Genomic DNA, 20,282 nt, shown 5'->3' with positions numbered 1-20,282 from the left:
GAACCAATGATGAAACATGGAAAAGGCGAGGATGTATTCAAATATATTGAAAAAACAAATGAGAAGAATCTCTATCGAATAAACAAAGGACTTGTTCCTGGTATGAATGTAGAAGGGAACATGTATGTAAATGAGAAATTAAAATTATTAATAGATGAAGAAATAAAAATGTATCAATTAAATAAATCCTCTACATTTCTCCCTGCTGTAATACAAATAGCTAATGTATCGACTCTTCCCGGAATTGTTAAAGCTTCTATTGCATTACCCGATGTACATGCGGGTTATGGATTTTCAATTGGCAATGTTGCAGCATTTGATATGAATAATGAAAAAGCTGTTATATCTCCAGGTGGGGTAGGGTTTGATATAAATTGCGGAGTAAGATTAATTCGAACAAATTTATTTTATAATGATATTAAAGATAAACAAGAAGAATTGGCTCAGCTACTTTTTAATCATATACCAGTAGGTGTTGGATCTCAAGGATTTATTTTATGTAATCAAAATAATTTAGATGATGCATTATCTTTAGGTATGGATTGGTCAGTTAAAGAAGGATATTCATGGATAGAAGATAAACTAAATTGTGAAGACAATGGTAGAAGCTTATATGCTAATAGTGATTATGTATCTGTTCGAGCTAAAAAAAGAGGAATTACACAAATGGGCACATTAGGTGCTGGAAATCATTATGCAGAAATACAAATCGTTGATGAAATTTATGATAAAAAAAGTGCTAAATTAATGGGAATTGAAAAAAAAAATCAAGTATGTATTATGATTCATTCAGGTAGTAGAGGATTGGGACATCAAATTGCTACTGATGCCTTAATAGAAATGGAAAAAGTTATGAGCAAATATAAAATAAATGTAATAGATAAACAATTAGCTTGCACACCTATTCATTCACCTGAAGGACAAAATTATCTAAAAGCAATGGGAGCTGCTTGTAATTTTGCATGGATTAACAGATCTTCTATGACATTTTTAGCTAGACAGGCATTTTCAAAAGTATTTAATCAATCACCTGATGATTTAGATATGCATGTAATATATGATGTTTCACATAATATAGCAAAAATTGAAGAACATTTTATTAATGGTAAGGTACAAAATCTACTTGTGCATAGAAAAGGATCAACTAGAGCATTCCCACCATTTCATCCATTAGTACCTTTAGATTATCAATATTGTGGTCAGCCAATATTAATAGGTGGTACAATGGGAACATATTCATATGTATTAACAGGAACTGAAAAAGCTATGGAAAACACATTTGGATCCACATGTCATGGGGCAGGACGAGCTTTAAGTAGAAATAAAAGTAGAAATTCATTATCATATTCTGATGTATTAAGTAACTTAAAGGAAAAAAATATATCAATACGAGTTGCTTCACCAAAATTAATTATGGAAGAGGCACCAGAATCTTATAAAAATGTTTCAGAGGTAGTTCAAACATGTCATGATTCAGGAATATCTAATAAGGCCTTTCGTCTCAGACCCGTTGCAGTCATAAAGGGATGATATATAATTTTAAATTATGCATTTACAGGGTAGGTAATTAATCCGCTTCCTCCTAATCATAACCCGTTTTTTCTTTTTAATTGGAATTACAACTTTATTTTGTTTTTTTTTTAAACCATGATTCACATATCTGCATAACCATAAGAAGGGGGTACATACACATCACGTCCACATATTTGACCATGCACTTCAATATTTTGAATTTGTTTAATTTTTATAATTAAAGAAGAAGAATTAAATATAGCTATGTTGTTCATATATATGCAAAAAATATACACTTTTTGCGAGTATACAAGTAAACACACACCACATATATGTAATATGGAGTGTCTTTAATTAAACTATCATATGTGAGTGAGTATATATTCGCGCATTTATCAAAAATTGTATTATATTCTTTAAACCTTTTTCCATTTTTAATGAAATTATTTACGTCCTTTTGAAGGTATCCATATATATATTTTTTGATTTTTTTTTTTGTGAATATAATGTTTATATTTTGTTAATATATTTTTGCATAGCGTGGGTACCCATATTTTTTCAAAACCTTTCACAGATATATCACGTCAATTATACACATAAATACGTAAAATTTATCAACAATATAAAACATGCCTATTTTTTAATTAAAATTTTATTCTTTTTCCTTTCAAAAAAATAACATACTCTTATATAAGAAATTAATTTATACTATTTTTTATTAAAAAAATAAAAACTAGCTTTTATATATAAAATAAGCTATAGGTAGCCAAAAAAATGTGTGTTTTTTTCGTTTTTTTTTCGTTTTTTTTTTTTTTATGTTTTTCACAATTAGGGAACAATATTTTTTCCACTCTGTCTATTTACCCAGGTTTTAAAGTTGAACTACAAATATTCCAAGTTACATTTACCAATTGATATTATATTGTATCACTTTTGATTTTTTTTTCAAGTCATGTGAACGTTTTATTCGTTATACACATGCTTATAACTAACTTACAAATAGCGATTATATATATTCGCATAAATAATTTTTTTTTTTTTTTGGTTAGTGTCTGGCTAACTTTTTTATTAACAGCAATAATAAAAGCTATAAAAGGAATGTATATTAAATTTAAAAAAATACAATAATAAATACTGTGTAATATTATTTTCCAGATTTTGGAATATAGAGAAAACATAAAATTGGATACATAAATTTAAATGTAAATGTAAGTATATATATAATACACGTATTATTCATATTAATAAACTATAATATGATATATTTTCCACAAACGACATATATACTTCAATATATTGTGATATAAATTTGTGAACAAATATAATAAAATATCACATGTTATTTGAAATTTATTATTCTTAATGATAAAATACAAATTAACAAAATTCAGGATTGAACAAAAATTAAGTATATAAATTTAAATTATATTTATTCATGTATTATTATATATACGTGTATGTATATTTAAAAAAAAAAAAAATTAAAAATAATTGAGTCACAATCAATATTATTTATATTGCATACTATTATATACATTTATGCAAAGAATAGAAAAATTAAAAATGCAAAATTAATAAAAAACAAAAAATAATATATAACTAAGAAGTAAATTTTATATAACAAAATAATTACAAAGAAAAAGATAAATTATAGCATAATGTACAAAATTCTATCTGTCGCAAGCAGGAAAAAAAAAATAGTTGATTAGCCATAATGTATACAATCGTATTAAATATATATGGGCGTATGCATGGTGAATTGTTTTATGTATCATATTAATAATAATAATAATCATAATAATAATCATATATTATAATATACGTTTTATTATACATTTTCATACTTGTTGAATTTATTTACTTTATATACATGTGAATATCAAAATATTAATTAAAAAAAAGAAAAGGAAATCGAATCTCCAAAAAATTTATATAAATCAAAAATGAACTGGAAAAAGGCTTTAAGTTTAGCAGGTAAAAATAACACTTTTATATAGAAAATTGTATATATATATATATGCATATTATATATCGATGTTTGGCTTTCTTTCATTTTACACGTTAAACAATAATATTCACTCCCCTTATATAATAATATGTATATTGCATTTTGTTTAACTCATCAAGATGCCGGTTCACTATATAGAATCGCGCAATCGTACAAGCCTATAATATATAAAGTGTAAAAATAAGATGGAGTGTGAATAACAAATAAAAAATAATGAAACTGTGAAATATAACTTCTTTGTTATAACATTTTAAATTGTTTTTATTTAATTTGTTGTATATATCGAAACTTTTATGAGTGTAATAAATGTAAATATTGCTTTATTAAGGTGTTTTTTATTGGTTCATTATTTGGTAATGTATTTTATTTTTTTTAATCATTTTATATCAATTTATACAGGCGGAGCAGCAGCAGTTGTTGCCTTGACGTATATGCTAATGAAAGACGATGATAATGATGATGAAAATGATACCACCCAAAAAAAAAATAAATCAGGAAAAGATTCTAATAGAATAATGAAAGGAGATTCGGTAGGTGTATTGATTCATGAACATACACTATTTCGTAGATGTGTTTATTTTATATATAAAGAATGAATTATGGTATATACACATATTTACATCCATAAATAATTTCTCTTTCCCTTCATCCCTTTTTAGATGACAAGAGAAGATTTACTTCAGTTATTAAATGAAATGCTTAAACTGCAAACAGATATGAAAAATATCGTAAAAATTTTAATTCAAGTTGCAAAGGATAACAACTATGAGTAAGAATGCTTACGCATATACCTCCGTGTGGTTATTATTTTTATTACTGTTTATTCTCTTTATATTTTTATCTTTTCATTCCATTTCGTAGCTTTATGACGGTTTATAATGAAGCAAAAAAACATAATACAATAGACCCATTAGGAAAATATCAAATTGAAATGCCTGAGTTTGACAAGGTTGTCGAAAGCTATCACAGTGACCCAGGTAAAAATATTGGCTAGTCGAATATACTAATTTAATCAATTTATTTGTATAAATATTTATAATAATTTAATGTATATGCTCAATCTTTATCGTCACTATTTATGTTCCTTTTTATAGAGGTTAAAGAGGCGGTTTCTAAACTTATGACATCCCAAGAAAAGTAATAAACAATACATATATGAGCATGTACATTATGACATCACGATAATTTGTTGTGGCTATTCTAACTATTATATACATATTTATTTTATTATTATTATTATTTTTTAGTTACTATTCAAACATCAGTGATTCAGCAATATTGAGTGTCGACAAAATTATCGAAATACACCATTTTATGTTAAATGAGTTATATAAGATCGATCCAGAATTTAAAAAAATTCCCAATACAAATGAATTAGATCCAAAACTTATAGCATTAGGTAAATTAGCGTTTTTTTTTTTTTTTTTTTTTCTCTGTTGTGATAAATATTTACATCGGCTATTATTATGCAATTTTTTATCAAATGCATATATAATATATATTCTATATATCCTATATTATAATAATTTTCTTTTACCTTTCGTTTGCTTTTCTATTACAGTTATTCAATCTATAATTAGTGCAAGAGTAGAGGACGAATTCAATTTAACATCAGAAGATGTAGAGGCCTCTATTGCAAATCAACAATATGCATTAACATCAGTTAGTCAAAATGAACACATATTTATATTCACTTTGTTATAAAATGACAATTTAATATGCTATCTATATACTCTTCTAACCATTCTATCGTTGTACATTTTTTTTTTCTTTTCACAACTTTATAGAATATGGAATTTGCAAGAATCAATATACAGATGCAAACTGTTATGAACAAGTTTATGGGGTAAGCACATTTGAAATATATATGATAAATAAATAGTTTTATAATATTTTTTGGTAAATATTAGCTAACATAATATGCACATTTTTGTGTATAATGAATAAATTATATTTAATTTAATTTAATTTCATTTTTTTTTTTTTTTTTTTTTTTTATTTAGTGACCATTTTAAATTTATGTGTGATAGGGAAGGAGGCTATTAATAACAACTGAAATACAACATACATTTATTTTTGTTTTAACTAAATTCAAAATATAATTTAAATAAAAATATATATACGCAGATATTTATATAATATAGGTAATAGTGTGTAGTTATTTATTGCTACTTTTACTTATCAGAAATAAAATATAATACCTTATTATTTTTTTCATTTGTTCCCATTTTAAAAGAGAAAGGTCTTCAAGGTTATTATATTTGAATGCAAAGAAATATATAATATGTATTATCTTGTTTATCGAAATGGATTTAATGTATAAAAATGCATAAATACAGATAGATGTATTATCTGTACACACATATATACATGCATGTGTGTGTTTGTAATACCTTTTGTATTTATATGTATTATCATATATTCCTTTTAAATGGCTGCTTACTAAATTTCAAGTTTTAATTATAATTTTTATTTATTTATCTCATTTTTATTATGTTTCGATATATATATATATAATATTTAAATTTAAAACAACGGAACTATTACTTTCTCTTATTGTGTGTTTTTTTTTATTTTTTTTAAAAAAAACTTAACAAAATTTTAATTAGAATAAAAAAAATATTTTTATATGTATAGTAGAAACTCCTTATATATTTTTTAAATAAGCCCTAACGAAAATTACAATCAAAAAAGGTTTTATTGTAAAAGCTTGCATTGTTCCAATATATGCAATGGTATATAGGCTATTGTATATGCATTTTTTTAATATTTTTCATTTACATGCTCTTAAAGATCCATGCAATTTATAATATAATAATATAATAATATAATAATATAATTTTCATGGGTAAAGGGGGTTACTTATACAAGTTTTTTTAAATATAGCAGAAATGCCGACTGTTCTATAATTTAATTGTCTTTTTTTTTCCGAAAATTGGGTGATATATGGATGTGCATAAAAATATTAACAGTCATATAAAAATGACAATAAGCACAAAATAATATGAACAGTCATAAAAAATGACAAAAAATTACATAAAAAATGGCATAAAAAATGCCGTAATAAATGATATAAAAAATGACGTAATAAATGACGTAAAAGTGAGCAAACATAATAAACTACTTAACATAATATACACCTTTTTATTAATATTAAAATAAATTGTTTAATTCATTTAACGTTTTTAATTACTATATTTATGCATTTGCATGTCTAATTTTGTCATTTAATAAATAAATACATATACGATTATATACTGATTTATGAATATATTGGACGAATAGTACACCTTCAATGATATAAACATACAGAAAGCACAAAAATATTAATTTTTATATTTTCCCCAATTCACAAAATATTTAACAAGCTTGGATAGATATAATCTGAAGTATACAAATTCAAATAAAACCAAAATTTTATTCCTTTTGTATTTAAAAAAATGGCTAATATAAATATTGATAAACGAACACTTGTATTGATATTTGGATTGGTGGGATCAATTTTGGGATTCATAATTGGAATTTTATTTGACCCAGCTAGTTATATGGTGGGGTATTATATATTTATAACTATTGCTGTAGTGGCTTATACTATAATTGTTTATATATACCATAATAATTCAAGAGATTATATTTTTTCATATGGAATATCTACAATATGGATGTTTGTAATATATATATTGGTCAATATTATAGCAACCACCACACATACAACTTCGGCTTGCAGACACAATACGAATAGTTGCGGTTTATTTATTACGTATTCTATATTTGGTTTTATATCAGCATTTTTGTTTTTAGCTGCATCATATTTTTCATTTAAAATAACTTATCGTTGGTAATAATTTTGAAGATGAAGAAGATTTTTTTTTTATATTTATTTGAAATAAATATTATTCATTATTTTATACAAAACGTATACATATTTTTACTATTTTTTATTAGAAAACTTTATGATTTATTCCTTATAAAATTGCAACGTTCGAAAATTTAATAATAGTATAAAATTGTGTTTTTTTTTTTTTTTTTAAGATTTACATTTTACATATAGTTGATTATGAATAAAACAAAATGGAAAGGGGGAAAGAAAGACATGCATATATTTCTTACTTTTGGAAGTAGAAATCGTAAAACTTTAAAAAAATAAGAAACAAAATGGAAAGAGATAAAATAATGGAAAAGGTGAACGTGTGTAAATGCATGTATATATAATATTATGCCTTTTTTTCAAAAAAAAAAACATTGTTATTATATTTTCTAATGCTTTGCAACATGCATATAAAGGGAATGGTAATATAAATTAAGTGATATTTTTATTTCTAATTCACATTTTAATTAACAAATTTGTTTGATTGATCAGCTACTCTATGAGCTGATGTTTTAGCATCCATAAATAATTCATCTGCTTGTTCAATATGTTTAATATCAATAATAGATTGGCCTTCTAAACTAGCTATAATTCTAGATGGTTCTAATAATAGCATAGCAAATCGTAAAGATGATTGAATGCCAATTTTTGCTAAATAATTCATTCCTTCTTCACTAATATTAATTTTTTCTGTATGTGCTCTTAATGCTAATATTTGGACAATCTCTTTTAATGTATATGGAAATGTTTTTATAATAATTATTCTATCTAATAAATCTACTGGTATACCATGAGGTTCAATATTATCTGTTCCTTTTACAGTACATATGCCTCTATTTGTAGCCATAATAACTATAGGAGCTAATGGTGATTCAATTGCTCTATTTAAATAAGAAAAACATTCTATGTCTAACATATGAGCTTCATCTATATATAAAACTCCTGGAATAATTTCTGCCATTCCCATTTCAAGAAATTTATTTACTGTTTTATTTATTTCAACTCTTAATTTTTCAGTTATTTCAGTTTTTTTTGGTCTTAAATATGAATTTAATACTGATGCTAAATCTTCACCAACTGTTGGATTAGCATTTGCTAAATCTATATCATGTAAAGAAATTTGTTGAACAACTTCTTTTTTTTTATGAACCTCACCTTTAGGTAATGAAACATATTCATCAAATTCGATATCATATTCTTTAGAATACGTATTACATCTACCTAATCTTTTTACATGTCCTGTATTTACTTCAATATATATAACATCACCAATTTTTATTTTTTCTCTAACAATTTGTTCATGTATTTTAGGTGCTAATCTCAAAGATTTAGTTCCTTTAACTGTTTTTAATGTTATTATAATAGCATTAATTTGTTTTGCTTTATTTTGAGAATATAAACATTCATTTTCTTCAACAATCATATCAATAACTTCTCCTTCATATACTAATTTTTCTTCTTTTATTTTTATATGTATACTTTTTCTAAATGCTTCTAATATAACTTCGGTTTTTTTTATTTCATTACTATACACTTCGGATCCAGATAAAAAAACAAATGGCATTTTTTTATTTATTTCTCTACTTATACCTATTGCTAATGCACTTTTACCGCTTCCACTCGGACCCGCTAATAATATACATTTACCTGCTAGCTTTTTATTTTTTATTAAATCAACAAGAAATAATGCTGCTTCTCTAGCTTTATATTGTCCTATTAAACCACATGTATTATCAAAAAACATTGAATATTTTTCATCACTTAAATTTATTTCATCTTCATGCATATAAATGTTTGTATTTACGCCTAACCCTTTTATATGACTGTGAATATTTACTCTCTCTTTTTTCCCATCATTTGATATATTTATATTAGACAAATTTATTTCCATTTTTTTATGCCAAATGTATTATATTCCACAAGGTTTTCAAAACTGTTTTTTTTTTTTTTTTTTTTTTTTTTTTTAAAATAACCACAAATACGGAAAAGAAAAAAATGCCAAAATGAGTTATATGCACACAGAAATGTTAATTAAGCATGCATGTGAATTATTAGTCATAGATAGAAATATAAAGCTGCAGAAAATATTTTCTCCAGTTTTGCTTTTATAAACCATGTTCATGTGTATTTACCATAAAATGTTGTAATTTTCTTGTAAACATTATTTATACATATCTTCATAATACTTCTTTGATTATTGCAAACTCAAATTGTTAATTGTAAAAAATATGTGTTCATCTTTTTCTTTATTATTATTATCTCTTCTTCTCTTATTCGCAAGAATGAAAACTGTTAGATATGTACCCCCCTTTTAATTATTTATTTAAAGTATAAAAAATGTCTAATTAAATATAATAAGTTTTTATTTTTGAACCAAATGATCTTCATTTATTTAGTATATTTTACAGTTTTACATTTTACAATTTTTAGAATGCTTCAAAACCAATACATTATATGATTTCGATTTTTAGTCATATATATTTTTAATGTGATGTATGGGTAGTTCAAAAAAAACTCGTTTAAAGCTGGCTTTATAGATTGAACAAATATATATGCTCATATATATTACTAGCAAATATTTATTATTATATACATTACTAGCAAATGTATATGCTTATATACATTACTAGCAAATATCTATAAACAAAAATTTTATCTTGGTATTGCAAAGCTTTTCCAAAAAATAATATATGAAAAATGGTAAAAATGTTAAAAATATAAAAATATAAAAATGGTAAAATGTTAAAAAATATTAGTGTAAGTGCAGCAGTATAATGGCATTACTTTTTTGCTTTCCATGAAATTATAGAATAATGCCAAACTGACTTATTGCTTGTATTTATAGTTACCAAATATAAAAAAAATATAAAAAAATATAAAAAATATAAAAAATATATTAAAAATATATTAAAAAAATATAAAAAAAATATAAAAAAAAACAACGGATGGTAAATATAAAATAATTAGTTCATTTAACATTCGTTTTACTAAACAGTTATATGCTATTATGCAAAACGTATTGGAAAAAAAAAATAAAAAAAATAAAAAAATAAAAAATAAAAAATAAAAAATAAAAAAAGTGTATATATTTTTGGCATATGTTCACACATAATACATTCAATTATATTTTCTCCTCTTTTTCTTGTTTTTTCCTGCTCTTTCCTACCTTTTATGATATGTATTAAATATGCCAAAATATTTTATATACTTCCATTTTTGAGAATAGTTTGTTCTATCTTTTAAATATTCCCAATAAATATATACATTATAAAGGGACATAAAAATCAAGCCATTTATTTAATCTTCCAAAAAAAAAAAAAAAAAAAAAAAATGGATAATAAAGTGTGTATTATAATGAGAGAATAATATATAGTAAAATGTTATAACCATTAATATTACTTTGTTTTTATTTTAGCTTATTTATTATTTTATATTTTTATTAACTATTATTATGAATAAAACAAAATTAAATGAGAATAATAAAACTATCTTTAAGCTTTCTATTATTACTATGCCAATTATTCATTTTTAAAATAGATCTTTTAAATGGATTTCATACTGGTAAAGTTTAAAGAGTCACTCAAATATATCTACATTATTTTTTATTTCGTACATATTTATTTGTTTCAAAATTAATTGACTAATTATTTGATGCATACTAGCTTGTTTTGTTGGAACTATTTTTCATATCTTCCTAAGACTTAAAAAATTAATTTTGTTTTTCATTTCACATTCGAGTGTTATACTAAACATTTATACATATAAATATACATGAACACATTTAATAGGAAATGGGAAAAAATATTTTTATTATAATTATGGACAATTTATAAATTTACCAAATTTTTCAATCCACAATAAAAATATATACAAAGGAAAATATATATATCATGGAAAACGTTCAGAAATATTGAAAGCAAATGAAAATGTATCACCATCACCCGTTAAGGATAATACAACTAATAATAATATGATTGGAAAAAAAGAAAAACAAAAATCTGAAATTAATAATATTTTAAAAGAAAGTGAAAATGTGACTATGGGTCGTTCCTTTTCCTTTAACATGGATATGTTATCTATCAAGCCGGTAGAAAAATAAGGATGTATTATTGTTGTGAGTGTATGTAGTGTGAGTGTATGTAGTGTGAGTGTATGTAGTGTGAGTGTATGTAGTGTGAGTGTATGTAGTGTGAGTGTATGTAGTGTGAGTGTATGTAGTGTGAGTGTATGTAGTGTGAATGTTGGGCTGTGTTAATATTGGGCCACCCGAAGGACAATAAAATATAATATCTATATTTGTTTACATACACTTTTCAGGAACTGTTAAAAGAACTCATTACTCAAAAATACAGGAAAATGTTTGAGAGACATGATAAAGATTGTGGAAGTAGCGAAATACAAATCATAATTTTAACATTTAAAATTTATTTCTTAACTGAACATATGAAAAAAAATAAAAAAGTAAATATCTACAATTTTTTTTTTTTTTTTTTTTTTTTCAAATTTTTATCTCATATGTATATTCCTAAGTATAATTAATTTGTTTGAAAAAATAATACGATGATATGTATGTATACTTTTTTTATGACTGTTAGGATTTTGCATGTTTGAGAGGGCTTTTCAAATGTGTTAGCAAACGAAGAAAACTACTTGTATATTTGGGACGAAAAAACAGAGAATTGTTTAATAAAATTACAGACTATTTTAAAATAAAAAAACCTTTATTACCTAGAACAGCAGAATATTATTCTAAAGATTTAAAATATATACATTTTAACAATACAAAAAGATTTAAAAATAATAGTGAAAAAAAGAAAAAAGATAAAACGAAAAATAAAAAAGTTCAAACGGATAAAATTATATTTGGAAATTAACTAATTTTTATAATATTCAAATAATTTTAATATTCGTCTAATTATTTATTTACAAAATTCACAAACATTTCCAATAATCATATTTTGCTACATAAGCCTTTAAACCAATATAAACTTAAAACAAATATTTTAAGTTTCATCATTTTTTTTGTTTTTACCAAGTTTTTATTATTTTCTCCATCATTTTTTTTACTATGCTTAATGTGTATTTTTACTCTTTTTATTTTTCAAAAAAATAAATTTCTACACGTATATTTCTACACATTTATACATATATTTCTACATATATTTCTACATATATTTATACATATATTTATACATATATTTATACATATATTTCTACATATATTTTTCTACATATATATTATTATTATTTTTTTTTTTTTTTTGCCACACCGTATTCACTTTGACAATTTTGAGCATCCAACTCTTTTCGTTGTTAATTTGTTCCAAACTTAGAAAATTATCATAAGCATTGATTTATTTTACTTTTATTTTTTGCTTATTTTACTTTTATTTTTTGCTTATTTTACTTTTATTTTTTCTTATTTCACTTATATTTTTTCTTATTTCACTTATATTTTTTCTTATTTCACTTTTATTTTTTTATTCCACTGTTGCAAAAGCTAGTATGCTCCAAAATAGTTAACACGCTAAAGATATATTATAAAAAATGTTTAACATAAATAAATTAATGTTGATACCTGATAAATATTCCACGTATTTTGTTTATCATAGTTGGCATATATAGTTATAATTGACTTATTGTTTTTTTTTTTTTTAAATTAAAATTTTTCCTTTTTAAATAATATTCTATTATTTTTTTTTTTAATTTTCATATGAAAACTCATTTTATTTAACCTATTTTATATTCCAAGATGACATAATATTTATGTATTTTTTTTTTTTTATTTAATTTGAATTTTATAAATATGTAAAATTTTTGTGTATTTTTATTTTCCTTCTTTTTTCACTTTAGTGTTTGATAATATGACAAAATGAAATGGTTCAATATTAAAAATGTAGAAGCAATAATTTTAAAGCTAATAGTCATTATTTTATATATTTTTTTAAGTAATGAAAAAATAAATTGTAAGAGAATAGGAACTCTATCCAACTCTAAGCATAATTTCAAAAACCTGTTTAATATATATAGTGTAATAAGCAAAGATGTTGATATAAAAAATAAAAATAAATATATCCAAACAGCCAAAGATGGAATAAATATATATGAAAAGGATAATAAAAAATCGAGGGTATATTTTTTGCCTTTAATTTTGCAAAAATATGAAAAAGATCAAAATGGCCAAGCCAAAAACGAAGGCAAAAACGAAGGCAAAACCAATACACCCATGGATAATGAAAAAGAAAATATAAATAATAAAACTGTTGAAAAAAATGATGAAAATCAGACAAAAAATACTGAATATACAACTAGCCAGATTAACCAATCTAATAAACAAACCGCATTTGAATATCTGGAAAATAATTTAATAAATGTAAAAAACGAAATAAAAAAAATAACATCATATATAAACGATTCCGACTTTTTAATAGTTCCAATAAATTATAATGATATATTAAATGAACATATATTTGATATTAAATCATTTAATAATTTTGTAAATTCCATAGATACAATATTTATTTTAAATAAACAGCCAAAAAATAATAATTATAATGTCATATTTTTAATACACAATTATGATAATAAAAATGGTAATGAGGAAAAAATTGAAATTATGAAAATATTTAGAATGTTTTTAAAAAATCATTGGAAAGAAAAATATGAAATATATATTAAAGATTTTTTTTTTTTTCAAAATAATAATATAATTGATATAGACAAAATAGAAAAAAGTATAACCCCAGAAATTGTACATATAATAAAACGTGATAAAAAAAATAGTAGTCTTATTGATATTAAAAATTTAAAAGAAGATAACCATTTTTTTAAAACTTATAATCCTAATGTACTTAGAAATATATCAAAAAAAAACTATTTTTTTTATAATTTTTTTTCAAATTTAAAACATGATATATTACAAGAATATTTAAAAATATCTAATAATCTTAAATTAGATATTTCATCACTCAAAAATATTGAAAAATTAGACATTAAAAAATATATGGATAAAATTGAAGAGTTATTAAACATGTTTGAAACATTTCAAATAAATAAAAATCTCATAAATAATTCAACTAATTTTACTCAACTTAAAAAAAAACAATATTATTATTTACTTGGAATAATTTTAACTGATTTATTAGAAAGATATGAATATAATTTAGAACAAATTAAAAATTATTTATATCAAATTTATAAAGAAAATATTAAAAAAATTAAAATAACTTCCAATATAATATATGATTTAAAAAGAGAAATTGATTTAATTGATAATTTATTTGAATACTACAATTCTAAAATAACATTTTTACACTATTTTAAAAATAAAGCTAATAATTTTGAAAATAATGCTAATAATTTTGAAAATAAAGCTAATTGTATATACAAATATAACAAACTTAAGCTTTTACAATTATTAAATGAAACAACAAGTGATATTGTTAATTATTATATTTCTAAAGGTTTATATGTTCGTGATTATTATTTTAATTCATTAATATTTTCAAAGAAATTTACATTCCTTAATTATTTACTCGAATATATTACTAGACATTTCAAAAATAAAATTAACATTAATTTTAATTATCTCTCCCCAAATGCTTTTGGATTCTCATCATACAAGTAAGACACCTCTTCATATACTACCCATACATATACATATACATATAGATAATATATACTCTTTCATATTTTTGTTCAATATATAAATTCACTATTCAAGTTGTGTGTATATGTGAGCTATTAAAAAAAAATATACACATGTGGTAAAATTGGCTAGCTGGCTAGCTATTATTACTGAGGCCTTTCTACGATAAAAAATATTTAATATCTTCATTGGGAATTTAATTATCTACTAATTAACTAAGCTATCTATGGTCTCCTATTTTGTTTTGTTTACTTCCAAATAAATGCTTTACCACATTAAAAATTTTATTTCAAAATAGTGAAAAATTATTAAAGAGCTTACATTCGAACATACATATATAATTATGTATGTACTTTTTGTGGGCTTTGTTTAATAGTAACATTTATCAAACACAAATTTAACATAAAAAAAGAGAAGGGAAAATAAACACAAAATAAAGAATAAAAAAAATGCACACAACATACATATGTGCATGCATAGTATGAAAATAAATAAATATATATATATACATACATACATGTATTTTTTTTTAGGGACGACATATCAATATCACCAAAAAAGGATGTTATGATTACTTCAAGCGAAATAAATCAAGTCGAAAAAATGTAAGTTAAAAAAAAGGCATGTCAATTTTTATGCACAATATATACACTAGTTTGTCTGTCTACTAATAATTATTCATGGTTTTTCATTTTTTATTTTTTATTTTTCCTTTTTATTTTATTTTATTTTATTTTTTGTAGAAATATTCCTGCGAGCCCTTACTCCAAAATGCTATTGTCGTTGGAAAAAAAATAGCTCGACAAATTATTTGCATTTTCTTTATTTGATTGGATAATTTTTATGTTATATTATTTTAACTATATAAACATTATATCCCATTTTTTTATTTGCAACATTTATATTTTTTTAAATTTTTTAAATAAAATAAACCACCTTTTCATTTTATTAAAAATTCTGTCACATTTTTTGTATTCCTAGTATCGGTGCTCTCGACCATTTAATTCTCTAAAATACAAAAAGAAAAAAATATCATAATTGGTATGTAAAATTATTTAAATTTTTCTATATAAAAAGGGAATTCTTTTGCTATTTAAACAATTGTATACTATATATTTGTATACCTTAACTTATATTTAAGCCTCGATATTTTTTTGCTTTTTTCACTAATAATTTTATTTATCATATTGCAATTTATGAATGGCAAATGAACTATATATTCCCAAGTCTCTCTGCAAATATTAAAATTAACAAAAGTAAAAAAAATTAAAAATTTATCTTATCATATATATAATTCCGATCATATTAAAAAAAAAATATAAAGATCATCATTTTTCTATTCAAAGATATCCATTTAATTGTTTTTAATTAATTACTTTTTTCCATTTGGGTCGATTTTAACATTATCTGGAAAAAAAGATTTGACTTCATCTTCTGCATAAACATTTCTGAAAAAGACCAAAAAGGAATAAGAATAAAATGAAAATATTCATATAAATAGTGCATTATTATATCTTTGTTCACTCGATTTTTGACTTACTTATATGGATCTGGAAGGAGGTTTTTGTCCTTTTGTGGAAGTACACTAATTAGATGTGTGTATGCTGAATATGGTTTCCCCTAAAAAGTGGGAAAAATGAAAAAAAATGGAAAAAAAAATGAGAAAAAAATGGAAAAAATGGAAAAAATTGAAAAAATTGAAAAAAATGAGGAAAAATGAAAAAATATGTGCATACACCGGTTTAACGGGACCATTTTATGAATCATTGTTACCTTTTCAAAAAAAAAGTCTGATTTTTCAAAACTTAACAAATCGCTACATAGTGGGGCATAGTGATATGGGTATTCCCTTTATAAGCAAAATAAAAGTAAAAATAGTGATAGAAATAAAAAATAACATATAGTTTGTTTAAATTTTTTTTCTTTTTCCTTACCAATGCCAACTTGCACATCCAAAATGATAATAATGTAAATTCCAGAATAAACCCTCGATGTATTTTTTTACAATTTGTTGTATTTCCTTAGAATCACTAACCCCAAATTTATGAAAATAATAATAAGATTTATATTTTTTCTCATCAGTAAATTCTGGAATATTTTCATTAATTCCTCTTTTTTTAAAATATTGAAACTCTTGGCCACTTAATATTTTTAAAACTATTTTTAATCGCTCTATATGTACTTTATCTTTGTATGTTATATAATTAGAATATTTATAGATATAAAAAATATAAGAATTAAAAATTTCATTCATAGAACCCTCATTTATATCTATATTTGGTATATGTGGTAAAAAGTCATTACCAACAAGAAACGATAAAAATACAATATCATCTACTACTCTATTTATACTAAAAATTATATTTTTTTCTTTTTTTAATTTATTTATATATGTAGCTATTTGTGTCTTTATTGAACTTCTAAGTTTATATATATCTAATATTTCAAAATCATAACTATTTAATTCATCATAATGTAAATAATAATCATGTGTGTATTTATGTGTTTTATTAAAACAGTTATTTAGTGATTCATTATTTGCCATATTTTTATTTTCCTCAGATTTATCTATTTCTTTTGATTCGCTGTTTATTGTGATATTTTTTGATTCGCTGTTTATTGTAACCTCTCTTTCACTACTATCAACTTCACCTGAATCTGACTCACTATTAACATTAAATTCAGACTGCATCTTTTCAATATTATCTACCACATTGTTATGTATAGAATCATTAGTTAGCTTAAATTTGTCTCTCAAAATAAAAATGTTATTTAAATGGGTAACCAAAGATAACATAATTAAATCTGCATCCAATCCATAGATGCAATGGTTCCAGTTTTTGAAGCTGCTGTCGTTCTTGCATTTCTACATTAGCATGGTGAAAAAAATGGAAAAAAATGAGAAAAAAATGAGAAAAAAATGAGAAAAAAATGGAAAAAAATGGAAAAAAAATGGAAAAAGATGGAAAAAAAAATGAGAAAAAGATGGAAAAAGATGGAAAAAAAAATGAGAAAAAGATGGAAAAAGATGGAAAAAAAAATGTGCTAAAATATAACACACATGTGAGCATACATATTTTTACAATTTCTTATAAAGTACCTCTCTAATAAACTTCAAAATTTTATGTTCCCCTTCGCCTGGTACATCAGAACCAGAATATATAATATCAAAATTAAAGACTTTTTTTTTTTTTAAAATTTTGAACCATTTATTTAGGGATAAATTTATCTTATACATAAAATCTGTCCCAGTAGTTATACAATTGGGATTAAATAAATTTGTAGTTTTTGAATTATCATTAATTTTAAATAAACTTAAAAACCTTCTTTTTCGTTGTTGATTCATTTTAGCTTTTGGTGAAACACCATCAACACCAATATACACTAATTTTTGGGGTTTTATCAAATAAAATAAATTTTTTAAATAATGTAAAATATTAGAAAATAATTCATGTTCATCATGTATAGGTAATGCATCTTTATTAGCATGGGTACAATGATGAATAACACCATTCATATCAATATAAAAAATATCAACTTTTTTTTTCTCTCCTTCATTAATTAATTCTTCTCTAACAGTTGGATAATAAGAAGTTAGCCATTTATACATTCTTGGTATTCCATATAATTTATTATATTCTTTATTTTTTTCTTTTCTATTTGGAAATTTGCTCTTTTTTATATTTAATATATCCATATTCCCAGTAATAGGCTTAATATAATACATGTTTTTTATCCCACATACTGAATATATCATTTCATTAATTAGCCATATTATAAGTCCTATAAATAAGATCATTCTTTCTGTTCATACTTTAACGTGTTATTACCTTTTTTAATTCACACATTTTTAAACAACTAGCTATTCCAAAAAATTATAAAAAAAAAAAAAAATAAAATAATAATAATAAAATGTACAAAATTAAACCATCAAAATAAATTTCTTAATCTCTTTTTCCATTTGATTGATTATTTAAATTAAAAAATGAAATTTATTTTTTTTAAATCAATCTCTAAATATGTTTGAAATAACATCATGATCATTTGTATGGTCAAATAGAATATTTTCGACCAGTTTCCTTTTCATATACAATTCTCAAATTTTGGGGAAAATATAAACATAATTTATTATATATATTTTATAATTAGAACAAAGAGACTAAAATTTATATCAAGTTAATACATGTTTAAGGACCATATAAAATAAGTTGCTAATTCACATTATTTTTCAAAAAAAAAAAAAAAAAAAAAAAACGCACACTAAAAAAATTGAGAAAATATGATAAAATAAATGAAAATTCGAAATATAATGCATAATACTATAATAATTATACATGAAAAAAAATTTTATATAAAGGCTTTAATGAGATAATATAGAAAGCATATTAAATAATCTTATATTGTGTGTTTCTTTTTTTTTTTAACGTGATTTTCAATAAGAGTATTATCAATATTTCTTTTCTGTGAAATTGTTATTAGATTATTTTATTTGTTTTACACTTAATAATGTAGAATAATTAAATGATATTAAAAAAAAAAATTTTCTTATTTTCTTATTTCTTATTTTTTTTTCTTATTTTTTTTCTTCTTCCCAACAAAAATAAAACAAGTCTCTTTTTGTATCATATCATCAAATGAAATCAGCGGGAAAAAATTTATGCAAATATTTCTGCAGAAAATGTAATAACTATATTTTTTATAATGAGGCATGTGAATTAATATTTAAAAAGATATACCCACAATATAACAAAATATACTATAATAAAAATGAGCTAAACAAAAAGGCTACTACTACTACTACTACTAATAATAATAATAATAATAACAATAATAATAATAATAAAGGAAATAATAAAGGAAATAATGACACACTTGAGACAGAAAATTTAAAACTCTATGATAATTTATATCGACAAATTTATAGTAATGGATTATGTGGTGTAAATAAACAAAGAAACGATTTTCTAAAAAAAGATAATGTTTATAATATGCTTGATTTTCTTAACAATGGAGGAATTAAATGCACAAAATGTAACAAAGATAATATGTGGTATATGAAATGATGATCAACCTTTTGATATATACTCAATATTATATGAACATAAATAAGACAAATTAATAAAAAAAATTATTTTTTATATGTATGCACATAATATAACCATAATATAATTACATTTTTTTTTCCTTTTTTATCCTATAATATAATCTCAAAAAAATTGTTAAATTTCAAACGAATATTATTTATT

The 20,282-nt window shown here is 22.4% G+C and overlaps 8 protein-coding genes across 8 annotated transcripts; 6 read left to right on the top strand and 2 right to left on the bottom strand.

Annotated features, from left to right (window-relative positions):
* Positions 1 to 6: 6 nt before the first annotated feature.
* PY17X_0943700 (uncharacterized protein) lies at positions 7 to 1,530 on the top strand (the record flags this gene model as incomplete). Its single annotated transcript, XM_718885.1, has 1 exon — positions 7 to 1,530. The coding sequence occupies one exon, from the start codon at positions 7 to 9 to the stop codon at positions 1,528 to 1,530; it is 1,524 nt and encodes a 507-aa protein (XP_723978.1).
* A 1,925-nt stretch (positions 1,531 to 3,455) lies between these two features.
* PY17X_0943600 (conserved Apicomplexan protein, unknown function) lies at positions 3,456 to 5,566 on the top strand (the record flags this gene model as incomplete). Its single annotated transcript, XM_022956103.1, has 9 exons — positions 3,456 to 3,486; positions 3,920 to 4,092; positions 4,180 to 4,289; positions 4,382 to 4,497; positions 4,615 to 4,657; positions 4,768 to 4,919; positions 5,082 to 5,182; positions 5,308 to 5,366; positions 5,524 to 5,566. The coding sequence occupies 9 exons, from the start codon at positions 3,456 to 3,458 to the stop codon at positions 5,564 to 5,566; spliced, it is 828 nt and encodes a 275-aa protein (XP_022812285.1).
* Positions 5,567 to 6,960: 1,394 nt separating this feature from the next.
* PY17X_0943500 (conserved Plasmodium protein, unknown function) lies at positions 6,961 to 7,362 on the top strand (the record flags this gene model as incomplete). The annotated part of the gene is made up of 1 exon (XM_022956102.1): positions 6,961 to 7,362. The coding sequence occupies one exon, from the start codon at positions 6,961 to 6,963 to the stop codon at positions 7,360 to 7,362; it is 402 nt and encodes a 133-aa protein (XP_022812284.1).
* A 489-nt stretch (positions 7,363 to 7,851) lies between these two features.
* On the bottom strand, positions 7,852 to 9,279 carry PY17X_0943400 (uncharacterized protein; the record flags this gene model as incomplete). The annotated part of the gene is made up of 1 exon (XM_726280.2): positions 7,852 to 9,279. One exon carries the CDS (start codon positions 9,277 to 9,279, stop codon positions 7,852 to 7,854), a length of 1,428 nt encoding a protein of 475 aa, XP_731373.2.
* Positions 9,280 to 10,858: 1,579 nt separating this feature from the next.
* PY17X_0943300 (apicoplast ribosomal protein S15 precursor, putative) lies at positions 10,859 to 12,262 on the top strand (the record flags this gene model as incomplete). Its single annotated transcript, XM_022956100.1, has 4 exons — positions 10,859 to 10,949; positions 11,177 to 11,475; positions 11,706 to 11,849; positions 11,984 to 12,262. The coding sequence occupies 4 exons, from the start codon at positions 10,859 to 10,861 to the stop codon at positions 12,260 to 12,262; spliced, it is 813 nt and encodes a 270-aa protein (XP_022812283.1).
* Positions 12,263 to 13,260: 998 nt separating this feature from the next.
* PY17X_0943200 (conserved Plasmodium protein, unknown function) lies at positions 13,261 to 15,834 on the top strand (the record flags this gene model as incomplete). The annotated part of the gene is made up of 3 exons (XM_726278.2): positions 13,261 to 15,011; positions 15,570 to 15,641; positions 15,780 to 15,834. The coding sequence occupies 3 exons, from the start codon at positions 13,261 to 13,263 to the stop codon at positions 15,832 to 15,834; spliced, it is 1,878 nt and encodes a 625-aa protein (XP_731371.2).
* Positions 15,835 to 16,013: 179 nt separating this feature from the next.
* PY17X_0943100 (exonuclease, putative) lies at positions 16,014 to 18,835 on the bottom strand (the record flags this gene model as incomplete). The annotated part of the gene is made up of 7 exons (XM_022956099.1): positions 16,014 to 16,044; positions 16,161 to 16,268; positions 16,413 to 16,484; positions 16,577 to 16,656; positions 16,810 to 16,885; positions 16,971 to 17,902; positions 18,137 to 18,835. 7 exons carry the CDS (start codon positions 18,833 to 18,835, stop codon positions 16,014 to 16,016), a joined length of 1,998 nt encoding a protein of 665 aa, XP_022812282.1.
* An 835-nt stretch (positions 18,836 to 19,670) lies between these two features.
* Positions 19,671 to 20,099, top strand: PY17X_0943000 (conserved Plasmodium protein, unknown function; the record flags this gene model as incomplete). The annotated part of the gene is made up of 1 exon (XM_022956098.1): positions 19,671 to 20,099. One exon carries the CDS (start codon positions 19,671 to 19,673, stop codon positions 20,097 to 20,099), a length of 429 nt encoding a protein of 142 aa, XP_022812281.1.
* Positions 20,100 to 20,282: the final 183 nt, after the last annotated feature.

Source organism: Plasmodium yoelii (assembly GCF_900002385.2).
Source record: "Plasmodium yoelii strain 17X genome assembly, chromosome: 9".
NCBI lineage: Eukaryota > Apicomplexa > Aconoidasida > Haemosporida > Plasmodiidae > Plasmodium > Plasmodium yoelii.
Note: the sequence above shows the minus strand (reverse complement) of the source record. Positions and strands in the feature narration are given on the sequence as shown.